The 25,832-nt window shown below is 35.9% G+C and overlaps 1 protein-coding gene across 2 annotated transcripts in view; it reads left to right on the top strand.

Moving 5' to 3' along the window:
* Positions 1 to 7,542, top strand: part of Lurap1l (leucine rich adaptor protein 1 like) — a 46,410-nt gene extending 38,868 nt beyond the window's left edge. For both annotated transcript variants that reach the window (XM_004838294.3, XM_087183968.1), the window contains one exon: positions 5,910 to 7,542. In XM_004838294.3, coding sequence (XP_004838351.2) covers positions 5,910 to 6,284 — 375 coding nt within the window. In that variant the 3' untranslated portion in view covers positions 6,285 to 7,542. The remainder of the gene's footprint in view (positions 1 to 5,909) is intronic.
* Positions 7,543 to 25,832: the final 18,290 nt, after the last annotated feature.

The following is a 25,832-nucleotide window of genomic DNA, read 5'->3' as shown; positions in this document are numbered from 1 at the left end:
CTGGGATGGCAGCGGGGTAGCTTCCTTCTGGGTGCTGGGACCGGCTCACCTTCTCTTCCCTAGGAGCCTGGGATGGAGGCCTCTTTTAGTTATTTTCAAACAACCTATAAACAACACAAATGGAGGAAGACAAAACTGACTGATATAAAAATGGAATCCTCCATTGTCCAATTAGAAAATTTCACTGTAAATTTTGAATTAAAGAAGAAAGCAATAGAATGCTTTGCAGAAGGAACAGCAGTGACTTCTATGTGGCTGCAGGCTTTTCTCCTGAAGATTCTGAAGCAAAAGCAGCTGGTAGAAATGTACAATGTCTTTTCAGATGGCAGAGAGAAAATAATATCCGTATTGATTTTCTGGGGGAACTGTGCTTTATAAATGTAGCTACTAATAAAACTGTTGGAAATTGTAAGCACAGGTAGGCAGAAAATTGTCTGCGATCATCAAACTGAGGATATGGTGAATTTGGAAAGGGAGCAGATTTGGTCATGAGGTTATGCAGAGGGAAGATGCAAATAAACTGGGATAAGCTCCTGGAAACAATATTCAAAGTGCCTTTACCACTGGAGCCTTCAGTTCATGTTTTAAAATCCATAAATGCTATATAATATAGCTTCTTTAGAAAGAGCCCTTGCAGAACTAAACTCTGTTTCCTGAAGTACAAATCAGGAAAAATGCTGATCGCTTCCTCCTAATCAGAAACTAGGGTTAAAACATCACATTAACAGGCGTGGCTCTCTCTGTGAACTTGATTATGGACTTCCAAAGACGTCTTTATTCTTTGTAATTCAGATTACAGCTTGCAGGCCACTTGGGACTTATGCCATGCATATTTTGAATGTTACAATATGAATGTGTAACTGGGAGATAGCTTCCTTTCATGTGTCTAGTTGACATTCATACATAAAGAGGTACCAAGAAGTAGGAGGGCAATTATGAGAGGCTTGATGATCTGGTGCTATCCATGCCTCCAGTGTGACAAGATAAGAGTGAAAGATGCCCCCAGTTGGAAGATACATTCAGCAACTCATGTCCACAGTTCAGTTAATTTATAGACATATTAAAATGCTGTCCATATTTATCTGGAGATACAACTATATTTTTTAAACTCAAATGGTGAGAGCACAAATTATTATTATTATTGTTATTATTATTATGACATAATTTCTGATAAGAAAAATTCATGTAGACCTTAAACTTCTGGCTTTAGCCACAAGTTTGTTCCAGATACATTTTGTGCTGAAGCTGCCAAGCACCAAAACTATTCTCTTGCATCTATGGCCTGCAAAATTTTCCCATAGCAAAAACAATTTAGTAATCAAGTCACCATAGGAAAGACAAAAATAGCACAGAGAACATCAGAACTGGAGAGGAATCATATAGAATCTAAATAATATTATTATCAAATAACAGCTAAATAATGCATCTAAATACAACCTCAATAGGAAACACAGACAAAAATATTAGATGAGCTCGCAACTTCAAGTCAGTCTTTGGGGGAGTGGATTTGTCTTTGTTATCAGAACTACCCAAAATCTTCCAGGAGCCTTTGGTTCACTAAGGATCATAATAAAATCCCATGAGGTTTTCTTCATGCACAAGGAAACTGAGGTCCTACATGCCAAACCACCAAGGGTGCCAGTGAGGAACTGAGACCCTATACCACATTTTCCATACAGCAGTGCAGAAGTCAACCTGATTAGCATTTCCTGATTAATTGACAGTTTGAACATGTTCTTTCTTGGATTCAATCCTGTCAATTTGTAACCTTTGTATATTTTTTTCCTTTTATGTTAAGGATTGAACTCAGGGCCTTCCCACTGAGCTGTACCTCCAGACATTTTTTATTTCATATTTTTATTTTGAGACAGGGTCTCACTAAGTCTCTAAGTTGCCTAGGCTTGGCCCAAACTTGTAATCCTCCTGACTCACTCTCTTAAAGTGATGGGATTACAGGAGTTAGCCAACATGCTTAGCTCACTTAGCTCACACTTTCAGTGTTAAAATGACAGTTTGGAAGAAAACATAGGTCTAGTAAAGTTTACTTTTAGGAATATTTGCTCTTTTAAGATCCTTCATTTCAACTTCTATCATGGACCCAGACCACTTGTCAAATTGACATAGTATTTCAGCACAAGACCAGTTATGCCACAGTGCTGAATCATGGGAGACTTAGCATGAAGAAGAAGCACAGCACAGAAACTGGAGGAACTAGGGAGATGAAGAAGAGGAAAAGATTCACGTTTCCCTGGGTCAGTCAGTCTGCACACACTTCGAACAGCGTGTAATGTCCTGTTTGTTCCCTGTGTCAGTTCGTCTCACCAGATGTTTATGAAACACCTCTGGGTACTGGTACCAGTTTTCACCTCTGACCAAATAGATAATGTTAGCGTGCGACTCACTTCTAGAATCCACTTTCTTTTAGAGGTACTATCTGTACTTTGCAAATTTAAAATAGGAAGAATTAGACCCATTGCTCAGTGTCTAAATCCTGGGAATGAATAGAAATAGGACAGTATGCAGGGAATGCTTCCCTGCCGAAATGTCCTTTCCTGAACTCCACTCTTCTTTCCCCCAAGTCACGTATCACTGTGTCCTGACCCCAGAAAACCCCAGGCTCCTTTCCACTGGTGCTGTTTGATTCAAAGTTGGTAATTCACAGGCTGGACAGGTCCTAATTCAGCACCTACTATGTGCAGAGGAGCAGTCTTCGGGTATCTGGCATAGAGTGGTGACAGGCAGACCAAGCCCTCTATGTTCTATAATTCCTCCTTCACACTAGGGGACAGAAAATGAGTCAAAAAGTAATAACCAGGATGATTTCAACTTGCCACCAACATTATGAAAGAAACAATAGAGATGGAAGTGTAATACAGACGGAGCATGGGGATTCAGCACCGTAGCTGATCAAGGTCAGGCTCTCCATTTAAACTTAAACTCTGAGTGTCCTCGAGGCTCACTGGACTCCATGAGACCCCAGCGAAGTTTTCTGCTGCCAAGACAAGACAATTCTGTTCTTAATTAATGGCCAAACGCCATAAAGTCCAGTGAAAGGCAGGCAGCTGTAGAGACAGAGCAGCATATTCATTTAGTTCTTTGGCTGACTCTTCATGCTTTCAAGGGAGAGCAGTACCCTAACTGCGCCTCAGTTCTTGGGCAGCAGTGAGGGCTCCTGGTAAAGCCCACACTGACCATGTGAGCTGGCATGCCTGGCGCTCCCACACCAGGAAGCCGTGTACTCTCCCTGAGGACCCAGGATCAACACAGTTCAGTCTCTAATCATCATCAGTCAGATCAACAGGTCCAAGTTGACTTTACTTTCATCATTTTCCCCCAATAATGGTTTGATGGCCCATTAAATTCAGCTTTCAGAAACAAAAGATTTTCTTATTTGGATAAATCATGTCATGGTCAAAAGAAATTTTTGTTACTACTCCCCACTTATTGCCCAAGAAAGTGGGGGGAAAACTTGTATTTGATGCAGCCACTGTGCAAGCCAAAAAATGCTGACAGAAAAATTATTCTAAGTATGTTTTGACCCCAGAGTGACACAGTGGCTAGGACCATGTATTTATTACTGTTTTAAAAGCTTGACTTTCACAGATCCTAAAATTATGACTATTTCTCAAAATCAAAGACCATAAGTGATGGAAGACATGGCTTCGTTCTTTAAGGGGCTCACAGCTTAGTTGAAGAAAAAGCTACACAGTTACCTGTAGAAGTGTAAAACAGTACAAAATTAAGCTGTACTGCAAGCTACAAACCAAGCAGATTATAGTGGTGAAGTGGGCCTGCAGGAGAGACTGGACTCAGCAGGTAGTACTTGATGGCAGATGTACGGTTGCAAGGATGGGGAGGATTTAGACAGGAGGAGTGTGGAGAACTTTGAGTGAGTGGAATAAAAGTTACTGCCCAGACCTGGCCCTGGACCAAAGCGTTTTTATCAGACAGGATGGGGCTGGGAACACACACAGCAGGAGTCCATGTGTGGAGCTATTGGGAACTGGTCAGATGGATATTGCTCCATGCTGTCTGTCATGGGGACGGCAAGTTTCATCAGCTACAGATGCCTGCTGAGGAGTTTTGTAAGAGTTTGACTCATACTGATACTCTACCCTGCTCAGTGGACCTGGGCACATTGTTGGTGATTTGTAAATATTTGTATTATTTGTAACTTGAATGGTGTCAAGGTGGCTCATAGTGGGTGTGGGTTAATTTGAACATAAAGACTGACAGAAAACATCACCCCTCAACCAAAGTCATTGCAAGGTCATTAAAACATTATCCTAAATAGAGAAGTGTCTAAAGGCTTATTAGGTGCACTTCCTCCCGTTGATGAACACTTCAAAGAAAAAGAATTTTCACAGTTACTAGGTACATAGTTTATTCTTGGTGCTTTTTTCAGAGAAGATGAGGATCCCAGAAAAGTTAAAATTCTTTAGAGTATACTTTATGCTTCTTGTAATTATATTTACATTTTTATTGTTTTGAAACCTACAATCCCACATCTATTGGAGTCATTAGTGGAAATGCCATCTCGCCTAGTGTTTGTTCACCACAGTCACTCAACCCAAAGTTCGACTTCAGTTATGGATTAACTCCACCAGGAAATATTTTAATATGAATGCATACTTTTGAAGACAATAGGCTCCTTTTTCTCTTGTGGCCTGAGTCATTCAAGAATGAGTGGCTTTGATAATTCCTCAAACACATAAATCTGAGTTAACCCTGAATCTTAGAGAGAATTGGCATGGCCCATCGTTCTGGGTTAATAGTCCAAGTGAAGGAACAAGAATCCATTTTCAAACCAAAATGAATCTGAGTGGGAACTCTGATGGCCAAACATATCCCTGCTTACCTGTCTAGGCATCAGAATCTACAGGATTCACCCACATCTGCCAGTCCAGCGGAAACAGGCAACTTTGAGCAATATTATCACAATCTCCTTCCCTAAGCCACCATACCCTCCTTGTGAACAAAGGTTTACATTAAGCTTTAAGGCATGCAAGAGACTTTGTCTTAGGGCTTTAGAGATAGATTTCTCCAAAGTAATTTAGAATTTCAGAAAGACCTCACACCTCAGGTGTGACAGCACTTCAGGGAATTCTAGAACTTTCTCATATCCCAGTTTTGATCAGTATGCCCCTTATATATCTGAAACAAGTCATCAGATGTACAAAAATATTTGTACCCTTCATCTTATAAACTGGGTCATCCAGTTTGTTAACACCCAGTGTGTTAACACCCATTTAGATTCAGAGAATATTTCATTCTTAAGAGCAAAAGCACTATTCACTACTGTTTATGTTGATATAATCATAGAAAGTATAGCCCTTTTCTGTACTCTTAACTTTTTTCTGTAGATCTCAGTTTATCCATCTGTACATGGGGAATAAAATAACGTCTCTAGATCAGTGTTAGATTTTGCTGATGAATGTTGAAGAGTGCCTGGAACACAGTTGCTCACCAAATCGAGGCTTCTAACAATGAGGATGATAATTCCCTAATTTTTACACCTTCATGTTTCCCCCACCTTTCAGGATCCACACACATGTTCCCATGTGAACTTAGACAACCTATTACTTGGGCCAGAAAGAATACATTTCTTGGCAGAGACTTTGCCATTCAGTATATTTTCAGGTAACTTGGTTAGGCTCATGGATGCAGTGGGAGTTTTACTGACCCTTTTGGAGCCTGGGGCATCTGCAGAAAGCAAGTTCTTTGATTATAACTCCTACTACCACTGGTCAGCAATTTACAAAAAGACCCTCAGATAAAGGGCACTTGTATTATTTCCTGTGAATGTTAAATTGTGGACTGCAGCAACCAGGATCTTAAATGAATTAGGGGGTTCTCAAGAATGTAGAGTAAGTGACATGTCTTTCTTTCCTCTCCCCTCTTCTCTGCAGGTTAACCTCAGAGCCACCGATGTCAGGCTCATGCGCCAGCTGCTCGTAATCAACGAGAGCATTGAGTCCATCAAGTGGATGATTGAGGAGAAAGCCACCATCACCAGTCGAGGCAGCAGTCTCAGTGGCAGCCTGTGCAGCTTACTAGAGAGTCAGAACACCTCCTTACGGGGCAGCTACAACAGCCTGCAGGACGGCAGCGATGGGCTGGACGGCATCTCTGTGGGGAGCTACCTGGACACTTTGGCAGATGACGTCCCGGGACATCAGACCCCATCCGACTTGGACCAGTTCAGTGACAGCTCCATAATAGAGGACTCTCAGGCACTGCACAAGCACCCCAAATTGGATTCTGAGTACTACGGCTTTGGCTAATGACCCAGTTTTTTGCATAGGACTGTTGTGCAATAAACTTGTATCTATCCTTCTTCTCAGCTGCTATATTTTTGGTGTTTTTTTTAAAATAAGAAAACCTTTTTGAAGAAGCTTATTTTTAAACTGCTTAATGGTCTTTCTTTTGCTCCTAATATTTCTCATCTAGATTGATTTATTTTTCTCTGTTACATCTCTATTTATATTTATTACAATAATTTTTCTCCCTTTTACTGTAGCACAAAGTAGGGGGAAAAGAATAAGCAATAAGTGTGTTTTTGCTTTTGTTTTCAGAGCAAGGGGTCAGGGATTATAAGAAATACTTTGCTAAATTTTACAATAAACCAAAGTCTGATAACTGTTAAGTTTATTGCTGGTGTTCTTAAATAACTCAAGATTTTAGTTCCAAAATATAACAAAATGTATTTTTATTTGTATATTAGGTTGAATAGAATGCTTAGAACAAAATTAGCATAATTTCTCGGCCACAACATCCTAGTGTATAATGAAAGCTACTGTTAGTCATATGCTTCTATGTGACCATTATTTGAAAGCCCCCAACTATCTGCACTTTGCTCAACTGTAGATTAGCACTATGTCATTACCAAGTTTAACTGAAACCTTGGACTTATTTATGTGATAATATATATTATTCTACCAAATTTCAAAGAATAATTGAGATTAGTTGTAAAGGTGATTAGAGGAAAAGATGTCCTAACCTTAGATATATTTTGAGATGTTGTTGGCATTTCCTTGTATGAATTTGCCATTCTGATAGGGTATAAATGCATAGATGCATACGTGCAGATGGAAGGAGAGATTGATTGATATATAGATAATAGATATAATAGAGAAGCAGAATCATTATTAATTTGTGAAGTTCAGTATGATATTTTTTCACCATGGTATAAACAAATAATCTTTCAGTTTTCTGAAATGATGCCTAGAAATATTATAACTCATGTGGTGAATGAAAATATTTAGTTTTGATGTGACACTATTAATCCTCTACATTTATCTTGATGATTCCTAGTGAGATGATTTAATTAAGATTTCAACCTCTTCTTTGTAATGATGTATGTTTTTGCACCACTTTCCAACATGAGTCAAAAAGCCTTCTTATAATTGAAAAATGTTCATATTCAAAAATGTTTTCTCCCAAATTTCTTGCTATTATATACTCATTGCACACTTGTCAAATTTATTGTTTACCTCCAAGACATATATCATTCAATTTGCAATTAAAGTTTTTCAGGGCCTATGTTATACATGAGTGTTTTCCCATAAATTGCTTGACATAATCTGCAAAACAGCTATTTCATGGTGTGAGGACTGTCAGTGTTCTACACTTGTCTTAGTTACTTTCTCATTGCTAAGCCAAAATACTCAACACCCACAAGTTAAAGGAGGAAAGGTTTATTTCAATTCCCAGTTTGTAGAGGTTTCGGTCCACAGTTGGCTGGCTCCAAGGCAGGGCGCCATGGCAGAGGGGCATCTCAGAGGAGAAACAGTCCATGGCATGGTGGACAGGAAGCAAAAAGCAGTACCAGCAGCAAGCCTCCCTTTATATTCTCTCCAGACTACACCTCACCCAGTGTGGGCTTCCCATTAGGTACACCCAGAATTAAGCTAAACCAATTAATGGACTAATGCAGCACCACACACTCTTAAACTCTATATCACACCCTTAATCTACATTCATACACCCTAGATTCAGGCACCTCTGAAACACCCCACTCATGACTGCATGAGGCTTTGTGGGGACATCTAGATACAATCATAACAATACTTAAGGAAACTAAGGCACATAGATAGTAACTAGGTCAAATATCCAGTAAGTGTCAAAGCTAGAATTGAAACTTGGGTATGTCTTATCACTAACAATGACACTCCATAATCTCTTTGCTACTTACTGACATTAAATAACAAAATGTGAATAAGAAAGAAAATTTAATGATCAAAACAATAATGTAACAAACTTTTTTCTGTAATCAGTAGTATCCATTTTTCCCCATTCTGAATTTACCATGTGCTTTCTTGTAATCGCACATTCAGAGTCATTTTCATGCCTAGTGGTGAGTCCGGGAGTTGGCCACACAGCAATTGTTCCTAATATAGTCCTCCCTTTCTATACATTTTTATTTTCAATTTAGTATAGGCTGCTTGGTTGGCTATTTTGTTTGATTTTAATCTGGACTCAAACTAAGAATTTTTTTGCATGAATTGTTTATCAAATTAAAATTAAAGAGTACACATTGTGACTCAATAGAGAAAACATTCTTAGAAGGAAGACCAAAGAATTTTAAACAGAAAGTCATGAAATATGTAACCATCTGTCCACAACATCGCAAGAAGACTATTCTGAACAAGAAAGAAATGGGCAGGCAGAAATTTAAAAGGGAACAAGAGCAAATCTAACCCATTATTTTCCTAGAATGGGCTATGCATATGAGAGACAATTTCTGTTTTCAGATCACAGTTTCAGATTGGGAATTTATTCTGGCAAATTTCTTTTACACCTTATTTTTCCAACCAGCCTCCCTTACTATTTGTCTATAGCCTCCATAAATTTCCCCTCTGTAAAAAGGAAATGAAAAAAAATGGCTAAGACAATTATATAAGAGAAGTTTTTGGACTAGTTTCACTTATACATTGCTTTGTGAGGAACCTGTAATTAACATTGGCAGATATTTGAATTTTTGACTTTGTTAATGTCTCAATATTTCATATACTTTATATTTATTCAAACTATTTTTTGCAAAAGACAGCAAATATAAATTATATGTGATTTAGGGAATCACATAGAGTATACTCTAACAATTTTTCATAGTTGATTTTACTAAGAGAAGTGGGCTACATAGGCAAACAAGACTAATTACTAACATACTCATTGGGCTCAAGAGAATGAATGTGTAGAAGTCCCTCATTTTCAACTGGAAAATCTACACAGCTGATCTCTGATCTGGAACAGTTGATGTTTGATTCCTGTCAGCACCATGAGGAAATGGGGAAAGAGTTAAAACAAGTATTTTTCAGTGTATTCTGCCTGCCCTGAGTTATGCTTTCCCAGAGAAAATGGAATGCGTTCTACTTACATTAATCTATTTTATGGACTTGTTAGTCATCTCATGGAAGTGAAATAATTGAACATAAAGAATTCAAACAAGTTAAAGCTAGTGCATTTTTGCATTTTATAATAATGGAGCTCTATACAACCAACCAACTTAGAAATCTTAAATAAAAGGAATTTCCAATGTTTATCTGGCCAATGATCCCCAAATTACACAGTATAAAATGTTAATTTTCATTGTTTAAAAATGCAGTAAAGATTCCTTGCTAATGGATGGATTGTAAAGGCACTTGGATCACCACAAATAACTTTAATTCAGACATTTGTTTCTCCAATTCCATCAAAACACAATTGCCTACATGATGCAAAACCAAATGCTTCCTTCAAGATCCTCATCTTATGGCTATCTCCCATAGTCTAACACATCTGATCCTTCCTTTTTGAAAGAATGTCTTTGCTTGCCCCCTAGGACATCCCTTTCTCTTAGCTTCTCTCTTTCTGCACAGTCTAGCTGTTTCCAAACCCCATTAGTGGATTCTTTTTCCTTTTCTTGACTTACAAACAAAAGAGTAACCCTGACCACAATTCCCTTCTAAAATAGGAATCTGTTCGATTTCACAATTTGGAATGATCCCTATATCCTAAGATCTCTCAGTGTACACCTTGTGCCCCAGTCTCTCTCCTGAGCTCCTCTATGTCCGCTTACCATGTGGCATCTCTACTTGATATTGGATAGGTGCCTCAGTCAGAACAGATCAAAGCTTGACAGTCTTTCTCATTTAATAAATGGTGTCTCCCTCTTCTCATCAGCTTCTCAAACCCTTGAAGTTATTTTTTTTTTTCTTTTTGAGACTGTGTCTCACTATGTAGTTCAGGCTGGCCTTGAGTTCTCAGTGGTCCTTCTGCCTCACCCTCCCAAGAGCTGGGATTACAGGTATGTGATACCATGCCCAGAAGAATTGATTCTCATTTGGTCTCTTTTCCTCACATATCATCCAGGTCATATAAGCTGCACTTGAGAAATAGACTCAGAATGCTGCAAATCCACATCATGACCTCAGCTACCCTCTAAGTGACCACCTCTTCTCCCTGAGATTGCTGCGATAGTCCTATCTTGTTTCCTTCCTACAGTCAGTGCTCAGCACAGTAGAATAATTTGGGGAGATACAAGTCAGTTTGCCAGCTTCTATTGCAGACTTGTAATGGGTTTCCATCTCTCTTGGAATCTAATCCAAATCCTTACCATACACAACAAAGTTCTGTGTGATCTGTCATCCTTCTGCTAGCTGCTTTATCTTCCATCACTCTCCCATCTCACGTGAAGCTGTGAAGCTGCTTTTGCATCCCTGTTATTCCTAAAAAACCCTCTAATCTGAGCATGTTCCAACCTCAGAATCTTTGTGTATCTCATTTCTTCTTTCTGAAATGTTCCTCTATGTATTTCTAAAGTCTCGATTTCCCAGTCCTTCGTGGTTTCCAGTCAAGTGACACCTTGTTTGCCAACTTCTTCTGTGGCACTCTCTGTGGTCCTGGCTCTGGTTCACTTTTCTCCATACCCTTTTACCACCATCTAACACACATGTTCATGCATACTCTGTTTCCCTACACAAGAATGCAAGGTCTATGAAAACTCAGATACTCTTGCCTACTGCTGTATGCCCCATCATCTAGAAGAGTATTGTCACATAGTAAACACCAAATAAACGTTTTCTTACAACAACAATTATTCATTGTTCTCTGAGTGCCTTCTAGATGCCAGGCAATGACTGTGTTATGTTCTGATGATGCAAAGATGAGGAAGGTATGAATCCTCCCCTGAAGGAGCTCATCTGTCTAGCATATTCTCTGGTAGGAAGAATAATGTCTTTTATTCCCACCTCCAAACATGTCCATGATGTTCCTAAGCAGTGGAACTTCTGAATGTGTTACCTTGTGTGGCAGAGGAGACTTTGAAGATGTGACTAAGAATTTTGAGATGGGATGATGACCATGGATGATCCAGGGTGGGAGGTGGGGAGTGGGTGAGGGGGAGAGAGAGGCAGGGGGGAAGGAGACAGAAGGAGAAAAAGATGAGGGAGAAGGGAAAGGGAGGGAGGGAAGGATGGAGGAGAGAAGATGAGAGGAGAGGAAAAGAGATCTTGAAAATACTAGACTGCTGGCTGCGAGGCTAGAAGAGGCCATAAACCAAGGCTGTAGCAAGGTACAATTTCTCTTTCTCAGCCTGACTTTAAATGACTGGTACATCAGTCTTCCACCACTTTTATGTAATCACAGTTATCATTGTTTAAATGTTTGGTAGAACATTTTCATTAAACACCAACCGACACTTCAATAGCCTCCCTTACCCCATGCATATTTGCGGAGCATGCTGAACTAGAGGCCTGGTTGAGCCAAACCAGAGCCAGCACTGGTGTCACATCCACCTGTGCTGGAGTGGAGGCGCGCTTCCAAACACTGCCCCAAGTCAGCTTCCTTCAAGGCTTTAACAGTGTGTTCAGGTTTGTTTACCCGATGTGGGAGGAAGAATTGTCAGAGGCTGTGTTACTTCATTCTCCCCTCATGAGGGATCCTGTACCAGCAGGGAAATATGTGTGTTCTTGGTATCTTTGGATTACTCTCAGAGTAATTTACAGCAACTGTTTTTACACCAGCCCAATCCACCTATAAATCAAATATAGTTGTAGCTGTAATCTCTGCATTTTCCCCTCTCCTGTGAAGGAGTGTCTGTGAGGAGCCTGTAGATTCCTAACTTCTCCATTGTTGATGCATTCCATTGACCTTTTCCTCAAAGTATTTGCTTTAAATTTTATTAAAGAATGTGTGCAGAATTATTATCAATGATTCCTTCAATCTCTGAAAATTTTGTCCATCATAAAAATGAACAGAGATGATTATATACATTCTGTTCGTCCCTCAAAATCTTATTTTTTTAATTCTAAGATTATATGGAAATAGGTCTGAAAATGCTGCTAGAGGACATGGAAAATAGTATCTCTTTTTGGAAATAAGGAAAATGAGGCAAATAGTAAGATTTGATAGACACTGGTAAAGTTAACTTTCTAAATTGTGTTTCTTAGGATTATCCGATGCACATTTATAGCTTAGTGTGAATGGCTCGAGGTGTGAAAAAATAATGAATTTCATTTAAAATTCAAATCATATAATGAGGAGATAAAAAGATATTTTAGAGATAAAATAGTATAGTCACTAATGTACAGTTATGGGGTGAGATAAAGTGTAAAGGCGCTGATTTCAGAATATCTTGTTCTGAAGCTCACTGGACTGTGAACTTGGAAACTGTGTGTCAGTTTTCTCATTCACAAAATGGGCATAATGAAACCTGCCTCACAAAATTGTCAGGCAATTAATATTCAGAAAATGCTTAGAATAATTTATGATACACAGAAATACCTAAAAATGATGTTATTAACATTCTAATAAATAATTAAGTAAAGCAATCTGTGTTATACCTGAGAAGCAAGAAATTAAGACTTTCTGGCTAATCATAATGTGTACAGCTTAAGTATGTGCAACGTGGTAGGACTGATCTGATTCTTTCCTAGTGACCTCCTCTGCCGAAGCTGCAGAGGTAAAGTGCACTGTGTAGTTCCCTTGTATCCAGCTGTGACCATAGGGCATAATTTTGGCCAAGAAACCGTAAGTATAAATTTGACAGAAGCTCTGGAAAACCTTCCCCAACTGAACTGTTTATATAAACCATCCTTGAACTAGGTATTTTAGGGTCCGTACATTCTTATTTCCTATAGCAGTTGTAAAACTCTTCAAGTAAAAGGCAACTTGTACTAAAAGGCTATTAAGATGCAGCCTTCAGTGAATTAAAAAAAAAAAAACTCAACAGAGTTGTTTTTACTCTGTGCTTAAGATCACTGTAATACAGTTAATGTACATAAGTTTTGGGGTTTTTTTTAAAGACAAACAAGTTTTCTCCTCTATAGTACAAGCTTTAGAATAACATTTTCAGAATGATGACAAGGTACTAACTTCAGATTCTGTTTTTTCAAATTTATTTTCTGGAAGCCAACAAAAGTGCATAAAGAATTACCTAGATACTAAGACATCCTATAGAATTGTTAATTTGCTATCTTATTTTCATTGGGAGTTATGCTTCAAAAATAGAAAAATTCATATACTGTGTTGCTTTCTTTTTTAAAGATTCTTTAACAGATAAACAATTATGTCTTACGGTTATAAATTTATTATAGTTTAAAAATAAAATCAATATAAATAAGACTGGAATCTAAAATGCAGCTTCTAAAAATATAGTTCTACCTGACCTACTTTTTCCTGTTAGCTTTGTCAAATCAATCATTGAGACAATGATACGTGGAAAATATGACTAATGAAATATAGACCCTTCATCATAGAGATCATTTTAATTTAATAGAAATCCACCAAATGATTTATCAAAAATCTTTTATGACTCTACTCGCCCAAATTTTTATAACTCATAAGACTCAGAATAGTAAAACTGTAATGGATTTCACTACAAAGCTCTTGTTGTAAATATTTGCCAGAAGTTAGAGTGAAGGAATTCAACTATCAGATGCTATAGAGACTCCCACTGCCACCTGTAGTATGCATGATGTAAACACCAATCACCTAAGGAAATTGTTGAATCCTCAAACAGTACTTCCAAATAAGAACTGTTAAAACCCCACGTCTATCAAAGAACTCCCGAAATTAGACAAGGTAGGTCTATTAAATGCTATTTTGAAAGAACAAAAATAGTACAGGAAAAAAGTTATTCTTTGCTTCTTTGATGTTTCAGGTCTTGAAGGCCTTACAAATACAGTTTTAGGGTTTTTGTGCTGGAATTGAGAAGAGAAAAACATTTTTCACCACAAGATTGCATATTAAGCATGCAACAAAAATTTAAATTATTAATTTCTGAGCTATGATTTGCTAATTGAGGATTACTTGGATTTGTTTTAAGTTAATCCACTTTTAAATAAATATTGTGATCCATTCTCTTTTAATGATGAAATACTTCCATGTTCTTACAAGGCTTGTCTTTTTAAGTTTGAAAATCTAACTCATATTTCACATTGAGTAATTTGGAAGAAAATAAAGCTCTTTAATATATAATTTCCCTTTGGTCACACTTATTCGGTAGTGTTATATTCTACCATACAGCTCTTGAGGACTTTTTATTGCAAAAGTATTTCCTCTCCATGGCACTCAAACCCAACTGTATCTGTCCAGCATCAGCTTTGCAATGTAAGAGCACTCTTCCTTCTCATTGAGGGGAACAAAAATTACTAAAAATGTTATAACGTCCTAAGAATTGACCCAAGTAATCTTTAAGAGCTTATTGATAATGAAACTTAATAGTAAAGCCAATGATAAAAATTTCAACAAAGTGCTGAATCCTAATCAACAGTCAAAAAACAGAGACCAGAAGATAGTCCAAGAAAGTCCACATTGGAGAGTAAATCAAGCAACAATGCCACAAGTAAGAACCATGATAGAGGAAGCACAGAAAGAGATTTGGGTTCAGCTAGAGGAAAGTATGGACTTCAACCCACTACCAAATGACCAGACAGTTCTGATTACTAACCGAGGCATGCCTCACAAGCAAGTTGTAATGGTTAAGCTTCATTGTGTTAACCTCACTGGTTTATAAGTGTGTGTCTCCCACGCCCACCCCCCCTCCAGTTCTCTGTTTCCTGCCGCCCCATGAACTAAGCTGCTTTTCTCTACTCTGGCCTTTCACTCTTCTGGGTCTGCCTTGGAGCCAGCTGGCCATGGACTGAATCCCCTTAAACCGTGAGCCAATTCAAACCTCTTCTCCCTTAAATCATAGATGTTGGGCATTGTACCCAGTGAGAGGAAAGATGCAATGGACCTGGATTCGATCCTCAGTGCTGAAATAAACAAAAAGTAAGAAGGTAAAGTAGACTGATGTGGAACACAAAATAAATAAATAAACAAACAAGAAAATGCATGAATTGCTAATGCTCAAATAAATATGCATTATTCTTTACAATTTGAAATATCTATTTGAAGGGGTTTTGGCTTGGGTTGGGTTTTGAGGATTTTTTTTTTTTTTTTTTTGAGGCACGGTCTTGCTATGTAGTTCAGGCTGACCTTAAACTCACGGTGCTCCTCCTGCCTCAGCCTCTGGAGTGCTGGGAATGCAGGCGTGCACCACCACACCTGGCCTTGTTTGTTTTTTTAACGGTGCTTTTTTTTATTAGTACATGTTTGCAGTACATAATGTCTACATTCCTTGTGGGCAGTTGGCACAGATATTAATTCTTTCCCTCCCCTTTCCCAGCCCCTTTCCTCCATCTCTTGATCCCCTTCCCATCTGAGGAAAATTTATCTTCCCACTTCCTAACATCTATCTTTTATTTATTTTGCTCTCCATTTATATTTTGGCTTTCTCATATAAGATTAATTATGCAATATTTTAGCTTGTGTGTCAGACATTTCATTTAACATTATGATCTCAAGGTCCATCTATTTTCCTACAAATGACTCAAGTTTACCCTTGTTTGTGGCTGAGTAGTACTCCACTGGGTATAAATATAACGTTTTCTTTATCGTCTGTTGATGGACACATAGGATGCTTCCAAGACTTAGCTATTATGAATTATGCTGCTATAAGCATGGATATGCATGTAACACTGTAATATGATGCAACTCTTTTGGGAAGATACCTAGAAGGAGAATTGATGGGTCATATGGAATAACTAGTTTTAGATATTTGAGAAGCTACACACTGATTTCCATAATCGATTTCCATCATGGTTGTACTCATTTACATTCCCTCTCATGGGATGTAAACTACTACTAAGGGTTCCTTTTTCCTGCAGCCTCACTAGTATTTATTATTATTTAATTTCTTGATGATGCTCATTCTTTCTGGGGTGAAATGAAATCTCAGTATTTCTTTTTAATTTGCAATTCTCTAATGCCCAGCAGTGTTGAACATTTCTTCATGAAATTAATTTCACAATTTTTAGAACAAAAGCAACCAGAAATAATCCAAGGGAGGAGAAAGCCATAAGTAGAAATATGTTTGCTATAACAGTAAACTAGTAACATAGAAATAATAAAAATATTTAATAATAGGGAAAATATTGATTAACTGTACTCCATGCACTGGAATGAATTCTGTTAATATAATCATTAACAATGGTAATTATGAACTTTTCATTTATAAGGCATGTAAAAGTATTTTATGAAATACAAAGTGCAGTGATACCTCAGTTCATGAACACTTTTGTTTGCAAACAATTTGGTTCATAAAAAGAAGTATTTGGCAAAATTTTGTTTTTATTTAATTTTATAATAGAAAAATACAATGAATCTTTATGTCTATTGTTTTATAGTAATTTTGACATATGTTGCTTATTTTATTTTTACATTTATGTTTGGACAGATTAAGCTCTATTTTGTTTATTATTGGAAATGTCCAATTTCCCTTAAATATGAGATTCATGCACTCCTATGAGAAGTTTACACTCTTTATCAACCATACTAGGCTTAAACATCAAGGTTCCACTCATGAGTTACATGATCATTGGAAACCTGTTTTCTCATGGAGCATGGTTAAATTTTACCTCCAAGGCCACGGGAGGTATGGCAGCATCATTACACTGTCAAATCCACCACAAGAGTTAAAAACATACCTCTGGCTTTACTCCTAACGTAGGTCTGTCACCCTTCACAGAAGGCAGCTCTGTCATGAAGCTCCTGTCAATCATTTACGATTGTTCAGTGAATGTGATGCTTATTCATGATTTGTCTGTAAGGCTTTCAGATGAAATAAGTTATAAAGTAAGACTATTATGAAAGTGCCCATTGCAGAAAAGCTACATAGGGTAGTAATTCATTTATTACTGAAACTAAGCTTTATGTCTTTCAGTGAGAATGAGCTCCTCACTAAGAAATAGCTCACTTATAACCCATGAAAAAAACCTTTGTAAAACTAGTCCAAAGCTACCAGCACTGAGAATAGCTGAATTATCTAACTTGGTGTTGAATACAGTGTAGATACTAAAATATATATAACACCAGAAAATATCTCACTAACTAGACATTTTTCAAAATGCCTTTCAATTTAATTTGCCTAGTTCCCAATCAAGTTTTGGTTTTATAAAATTTTGTTGTGGAATAATGGATTTTAACTTCTCATCTGTGCTCAATTATTTCTTATTTGGGCATTATTCATGTAAGGCTCTTTTTTATTTCATAATTAAACTCAGATAAATATCTGTCATTGAATTTATTTGAGAATGTCTGTGGCCAAGTTCTTATGGATGCTTTTTGTTTCTTCCCTTGGCTTAATTTAGTAAGTTATCTGTCACTGTAGGATCTGTAAACTTTGGCTTAATCTGAATCATTTACTTACAAAATAAATGAAAACTTCATTTTAAGATCAAGAGTTCAGTAGAATTACTTCAATTTGTAAACAGAAAAATATGTATATTTGCACATACAAGAAATTATAAATACCTGATCCATGTATGGCTTATGATTAAAATGTTAATTTGTTAATGCTATCTTAAGCTTCCTGACAAAACTTATAATATACAAGTACTGTATTCTGGATGTACATTTAAACATTGTGTAAAATAGTTAGAAAATACATGGAGAAATAATTTTATAATGACAAAATTCATCTTTCAAGTGACCACTACTCATTCAGCATATGTATTTATCATGTGGTTTAATTGAGACTGGCACTTTACTGGAGTTAAGGTTAAAAAGACAAAGGCTGAATATCATTTTAAATAATTCATTGGTTCATAAGTAAGGACAATGACAAAGAATGATATGTACTAAAATGATCATGGAAGAAATCACAATGGAAAACAGAAAAGAGATGCTCACTTTTCCATCCATCTGTAATAAGTATTATGAAACTTACGAGAAAACTACAGAAATGGGGAAAACACCTCCAGGAGAGCTAGAAGAGACTAACCAAATGCCAGTGCAGTAGAGTAATGTGGAAAGAGACCAAGATAAAGAAGCTATTACGGAGAGCAGATGGTTAGTTGGTAAAGGAGGAGGAAATCCAAGTCAGACTATTAGGAAGTATTGTTGAGTTTCATATGGTACAAGGCCTCCTCTATTACATCAAGAATCTTTTGGTGAAAATAAAGGTTGCTTTTCAGTTAATTTTTAGCTGGATTTTATTGTCTTTCCAGATGCATCTACATATGAGACTACGGTTCAAGACAGACTACAACATTTTATTGGAGATTATGTTTGATGTCTTATGGGAAAAGAGAAGTGTTTCTTATTCTGTCAATGGTTGAGTAGAATAAGGCAAAGATTTGACACATGTGTCTTTAAACAAAAATTTAATGATGCCAAGAAAAGTCAGGAAAAAAATTTCAAAACTGGCTGAAGAATTTCCAATTTGAGGATATTAGATTAAATTGGGGAAATTAGATATTGTAAATCCAATGATGATTTTCAATAGAAAGTGAACAGTGTCACCAAAATGTTGGTACCTGCAACAGTAAGAACAGTTGTATTCAGTCAAAACCATAGCTCTCACTACTATGTTTGTAGAAGAACACAAGGTTTTAATACCAAGTTAAGGTACATGAGAATGCAATCATCGAGAAAAGGATATTTTAAGGAAAAATCACTAAATTCATCCAAACAGAGGAAAGATGGGTTGGGGTACCTGTCAAAGGATAAAGAAAAAATAGACTTAGAATACCTCATCCAAATACAATATCTAGACTTTCTTGGTGCTAAATTTAAACAAACCAATAGGGTAGTAGAAAGGTTATCTTTGAGAAAAGTAAGGAAATTTGAATGTCGTATATCCATGGGTATTAAAGAGTAAATGCTAATTATTTTATATATAAACAAAGATATATGTTTAAATTTCCTATCAGATGCATACTGAAGTGCTAATGGATAAAACGGCATGGTTTCTGTTTACTTTAAAATATAATAGTCAAAAATTCAGGACTCAGAATGTTGATATATTTTGAAATTGGGAAGTGGGTACAGAACACTCAATGTAAACTTTTCTGCTTTTGTATTGTCTTAAAATTTTTGTGAAAAATAAAGACAATAGAATACAATTTTTCATATTTTTTAATATCTCTGAAATCATAGTTCTAGAGATTTCATTTAGGTCTTCTTTTGTTTCTCTACTATTATTTTTTATGTTTTTTATGCACTATAAATATGTTATTCTGTATTTTAGGCATCAAATGAATAGTTTATTAAAATTATTGTTTGACAATCAGAGTTGATTTCCACTGTTTTGTTTTTTATCTTGAGAATGATTCACATTTTCTAGTTTTATGTATGTCAAGTAATTTTGGAATTAATGCTGAGCTTTGTCAATGTCATCTTATAAAAATTATAGATTCTGTTATATTCCCCCCCAAAATATTGGTAATTTATATGGTTGAACTCAAAGTAAGCTTTGTCCTTCAGGCTGCCCCAATGTCATTTAAGTATTTTATTTTTAGGTGGATTTTGTTCTGTGCTTAGTTCAGACAAAGAAGTGGTCAAAGTTTTACACAGTATTTGGGACACATACTATCTAACTTTCTCCTTCCTAAGATCTTACAGCACTCATTAGTGACTGTAATTTTCTTAAACTCTGTGATCTTGTTTCTGTTTTTGTTTTTTTATCCACCATGTTCCAATAGAACTTTAGTTACATACATAACAAATCATCCTCTTAGTCTGCTTTTAGACTAAATGTCATTTTAAAACAATGACCATATACCATTTCCTTTTTCCAAATGCCAAATTATCTCTCAGATCTACCCATTTTATTTATTCTCTACTATTTTACAACTTTTTTAACATTTTTGTCCAAAATGTATTATTATCCGTAGAAGGATTGCATTTGGTTGGAGTTAACTCCAAATGTTACAGAAGCACAATATACACACACAATTATTTAAGACTGAAAAAAATCAAGTAGTGAAGGCATAAAAATGTAAAGAAAAGAAAACGAGCTCAACAAACAATGAGAAAACTATTCATTTAACAACCAGAGTTCAGTGGAAGAACCACAGAAGCCAAAAAGTTATGTAATATAGCTTCTCATAAATAGAAACAGAGTGAAATTTATATCCAAGTGTACAGTAGTAAATTTTTATAAACAATCCAAGAATTATTGTTCCATGTTCCACATTTTTTAAGCAAGCAAAAAAAAAAGTACCTTTAATACATTGAACCTACAAATTATGAGAACAAGAATAAATTGTCTTCCTGTCCATTTTAAAAGTAAAACCAAATGTTGCTAAGATATTGCATTATGATTTTTTTAAGACAGATTCAGGTCTGTTATAGCAACAGTGGGATGTGGACATCATCACAAAAACAGACATCTCACAAACGGCAAGAAAGGAAAGGGAAATTATTACTAGCCTTGCCAATGTTTCTTCTTAAATTTTAATGTCTTAACATGAACCTTTAAATAATAAAAAATAAATGATAAAATGAATGTTTGATATCTAAAATAAAATAATGCTTTAAAAATTGGTTGCGAATACACAGGTTATATTAATGGGAGGACAGGATTAAAATTGACATATGGTAACTATAGACCTGGTACAACATGTAATGTTGTGAACACTTTCCACTACTCTTTCTCTGAGCTTATAGTGTAGGTCAGCTTTAGGTCTCCTGTGCTACAAATAAAATAACAGTAATAATTTCAATAGTTACCATTTACTGAACACCAGTTATGAGTCAGAAACTGTACAGAACATTCCATTTATTATATTTAGTTTTTGTCATGAATATACTTGTTAAATATGATTGCATCACTTTATTGATGAAGAAATTTTCAGGTGAGAAGAATTATAAAAATGTGTCATCAAGAAGATGCAGCTACTAGGCAAGAAAGCTGGGATCAGGTATCAGCTCAGTTTAGCGTGAAAGACTTCTATGTCTTACCATATTGCGTTGTTCTCTGACATAGAACACTATTCTAATGGTGTTGCATGCTGGCTGGAAGTGGGCATCACTAATGCACTCAGCATCTGTCTTCCAGGATCACTATTGTGATCCAAAACAGCAGACTCCCTTCAACTTCCACCCTGCTACTTTGCCAGCTGTGCATGCACCTAGAAAACTAAATTTGATTTGCCTTCCTATTAGTAGATTAATGGAGCCAGACAGGTAAAACTGGCTCATAGCTTAGGTACTAAAAGAGGTGGCTGTTTACATGACTATAGGCCATGAAATGTGTATTCTGCGAAGGTAGTTTTCAGAAAAGCGAGAAGTATCATCGCTTTGTATATCTGTTTCATATATTAGAATTTGTGGTAACAGGCTACTTTAAAATTAGGCCTCTTTAGAGACAAAACTGATTTTCAGTAATAATGTGGCTTAAATAAAGCCCGTCATAGTGTACCCCTATTCTGCCTTTGGCAAGACCAGCTGGCTCTTCGTGTTTAGTAATCTTTCCCCTGACAGTCAGAGTCCCCAGTGCATGGCTCATGCATATTTATCTTCCTGATCCCAGGGACCCATGCTTAGACTAGAGATTCTACTGTTCTTCAAAAAAAATACAATTCTTACTTTGGAAATACAATTTATGCACAAAAATTACTCCCATGTTTAGTGTACAGCTTAGCATGCTTTTACAAATATATACATCTGTACAAGTACCTCCACCGTCAACATCACTTTCCTTAGCTGTCCATCCTGTCTCTGTCACCAGTTATGGAATGTACAGATTAATTTTGATTTTCATAATAATATTCTTCAGCAAACAAAAATTGATAATTCTGAAACAGCCTAATTTATCACTTTGTCACCTTTTAAAAAAAGTTTTATCTTATGTTAATATCACAAAATTTTTCTTTTATATTTTCTCCTATTTTTCCTTCATTATGTATGATTTTTCTTCTCTTAGAGTTTCAGCTTTTCATTTAGGTCAATAATTTATTTTGAGGTAGTTTGTGTTGAAGGCTATTTTTTTCATGACAATATCCAAATTTCAGCACCTTTTATTTGAATAAACCTCTTTTCTGCACTGAGTCATATTGACAACTACTAAAAATTAATTGAATATAAATATATGTGTTATTGTCTCTTTGGATCATCCACATTCATTATATACTCTAGAATTTGCCATGTTCTTTAGAAGAAAACAAAAAGCCTGCTGGAATTTTGACTGTCATGACATGGTGTATCTATTTATTTTGGTTAGTTGAGTTATTCTTAGCAAATCTCCCACACATTTGTTAAACTGATCTTTAAATATTTAAAATTTCAGATGTTGTTATAAATGGAATTATTATGTTATTTTCCTAGGGTTAATTGCTAATATATGAAATATAATTAATTTTTCATGTTGACCTTGTATCCTGTGACTTTGTTTAATTTATGTGTTAGTTGAAATAGCATCTATATACCTTCCTTAAGATTTTCTTTATTCAAAATCAGGTTATTAGTAAGTAAACTTAGTTTTACATTTCCTTTTTCTACATGTATTTATGTAGGAGTTTTTTCCTTTTTTTTTTTTTTTTTTGGCTTTATTTCAATGACTAGGATTTTAAGTGCAATGTTGAGCAAAAATGGTGAGAGCCAATACTCTTTCCATTTTCCTGATATTAAAAGACAAAGTATTCATCTTGAATCACTAATAAAAATGTTAACTTGGGTTTTTCATGAATCCCTTTTTGTAGACTGAGAGATTCTTTTCTAAAGTAGAAATGGTTAAAGCATGGAGTCCATGGTCTGTTTATTCTGTTTCCCAAAGTGATGCTTCAGGGAAAAAGAAAAGAAGGAAAATGGGGCTGTCTGCCTCATCATTCTGTGAACCTGGTAACTGAGCCATGGGTAGATTAGTCTAATGATATTTTCTAGCAGAAGTGCACTTATTTACAAAATGTCCTTAACCAGAATATTGCTGGTTAATAATACTATTGGTAAACAAATCTAGAATCTATGAAACACATTCAAACAAACTATAGCTCTCTGAGATATGAAGTGGAGATGTGTTACAAATGTAAATACTCCTCACTAAATAAGCTAGTAAACTGTGTGCTTGTTAGAGACTTTAGCTCCCTTTGGTCAGAAAATATTTGAGGAGACACATTTAATGTCCCTATGCTTCATGTAAGCTTTTGGATTGCCTGGATCCTTAAATTTACTACTGAGAAGAGTTTGAATATATAAAATTTAAAATTTTGATTCTTTGGATTACTTAACTATTTTTAAAGAGTATGAAGAATCTTTCATGTAATTATTTTTTATCTGTAGAACTGATCACGTGGATGTTCTACTTTATTTTTTAAAACATGAAAGTACAATGATTTCTGAATACTAAACTAAAGGTTTTTGGGAGAGAATCCACTGGTCATTATGTGTTATATCTTTAATATATTAGTGGCTACAATTTACTAATATGGGATTAATAATTTTTGTGCTTCAGTTTATAAAGGATATTTACTTTTAGTTTGCTTTTATTATAATGCTGGTTTTGTTACCTTATAAAATGTTAAAAAGTATTTTCTTAACTTCTCTCTAAAATAATTCATATTTCAATGTTTTGTTTTCCTTTGGTAAGGCCATTTTTTTTGGGGGGGGTACCGGGGATTGAACTCGAGTCCTTGCGCTTGTGCAGCAGGCGGCAAAACCACTGAGCCAAATCCCCGGCCCCTGGTAAGGTCATTTTTAATAGTGAATCTAATGATTTAAAAGATGTAGACCATACACAATTTCTTTTTATATAATTTGTACCTTTGGAAGAATTTGTCCATATTATCTAATATGTCAAGTTTAATTTCATGTAATTTTCATGATTGCCTTTTACTCTTTTAATGTTTGTGAAATCTATACTAGTGTGGTCACTTCCTTTGCCAATAATGGTAATTTTTGTTCTAATTTTTTATCAGTCTAGAGGATATCAATTTAATTTATACTTTGAAACAATCAGCTTTTGATCTTACTGAGGTTTTTTTTCCTATTGTTTGTATAGTTTCTATTCCACTGATTCTGATCTTATTTTTATTACTTTATTTTTTCTCCTTTTCATTCAAATTATTCTTTTATATAGTTTTCTAACATGAAAGTTTATATCACTAGCTTGGTGTGTATAACACACATTTTGATATACTATACTTATGCTATAATTCAGCTAAACTTTTTCTAATTTCTTTTATGATTTCTTTATGCCATATGAGTTATTTAGAAGTAATCCATTTAATTTCTAACTCCTTAGGCTTTTTCTTAGTTTTCTTATTAGGGTTGCTTTTGGTTGAATTCAGCAATGTCAGAGAGCAATTAAGACTTTTTTATGGCCTTGGGGTGATTAATCTTGGTGAATTTTCCATATGTCTGTGAAAAGAATGAGCAATCTACAGAGGTTAGCAACAATGTTCTGTAAATGAAAATTCACATTTTCTCTATCTTTTTAACTTTTTTCTAGATTTGGATTGATTACAAATTTTGTATCAGCTAGTGTGCACCAGAGGAACAGATTTAGTGCAACATATAGGGATTTATAAGGCAGGCTTACAATGGCTGCTTGTGGTATCAGGCATGGAAGAATGCAAAAGGGCCATCTGCACACCAGAGACCCAAAGGATCCAAAAGTCAAGGGCCTGGGCTCACTGCAGAGTGGCATGTGTGTCCACATCAGAGAGTGAGAGGGTCTGGGGTGAAAGACTGAAGAGTCCACTCTGGAACCCTAGAGATGGATGTCCAAAGGCAATGGTGAAGACTGGAGCTCCTCCAAAAAAAGAAAAAGAAGAAAACACAGAAGCAAAACTTTCTTCTTCTTTTCCTTTTTATTCCATCCAGGCTACAAGCCTATTGGTTGGTGCCACCCGCATCCAGGATGGGTCTTCCCTCTTCAGTAAGTCCATCCACACCCAGAACTGTGCTAAACTAATCAGCTGGTCATTTGTATTCAAGTTGACACCACAAAAGGCCCCACAGCTGGGTAGGAATGGACCCATTTGTGAATAAGCCTGGCGAATCAACTTTGTCTATGCAAGAAGAGGACCAAGTGTTTGAGATCACAAATGATGGTGAGCATAAAATTATGTATCAGATAATATGAAACCTCTAAACATTATGGACTAAAGTCAAATCAGAACATCCCGAGCTTGCCACAAATGCACTGAGAACCTGTTTCCATTTCCAACACTCTGTTTTTGTGAAGTAGGATTATTTACAATGACAGCAACTGAAAACTAGATTACAGCGTAGACTGGACATGAGCAACACACTTTGGTCACTGTCTCCCATCACCCCTGGATGGGACTACAGTCTCCAGATACAGTGAAATCAATACCAGGGCTGCCACCAATTCTTTCTTATGCTGAATTGTATAATTATTTCATTGTATATTATAATTTAATAATAATGTAAATAAAGTGCAGAATAAATGTAATGCACTCTAATCATTGCCAAATCACCTCCAAACTCACCCCTAATGCATGCAAAAATTGTCTTCCATCAAACTGGTCACTTTTATCAAAAAGGCTGGAGACTGGTCATATAGG

The sequence above is a fragment of the Heterocephalus glaber genome, unplaced genomic scaffold (genome assembly GCF_053883595.1).
Source record: "Heterocephalus glaber isolate CG9 unplaced genomic scaffold, H.glaber_assembly_v1.0 deba00001481, whole genome shotgun sequence".
Taxonomy (NCBI): domain Eukaryota; kingdom Metazoa; phylum Chordata; class Mammalia; order Rodentia; family Bathyergidae; genus Heterocephalus; species Heterocephalus glaber.
Note: the sequence above shows the minus strand (reverse complement) of the source record. Positions and strands in the feature narration are given on the sequence as shown.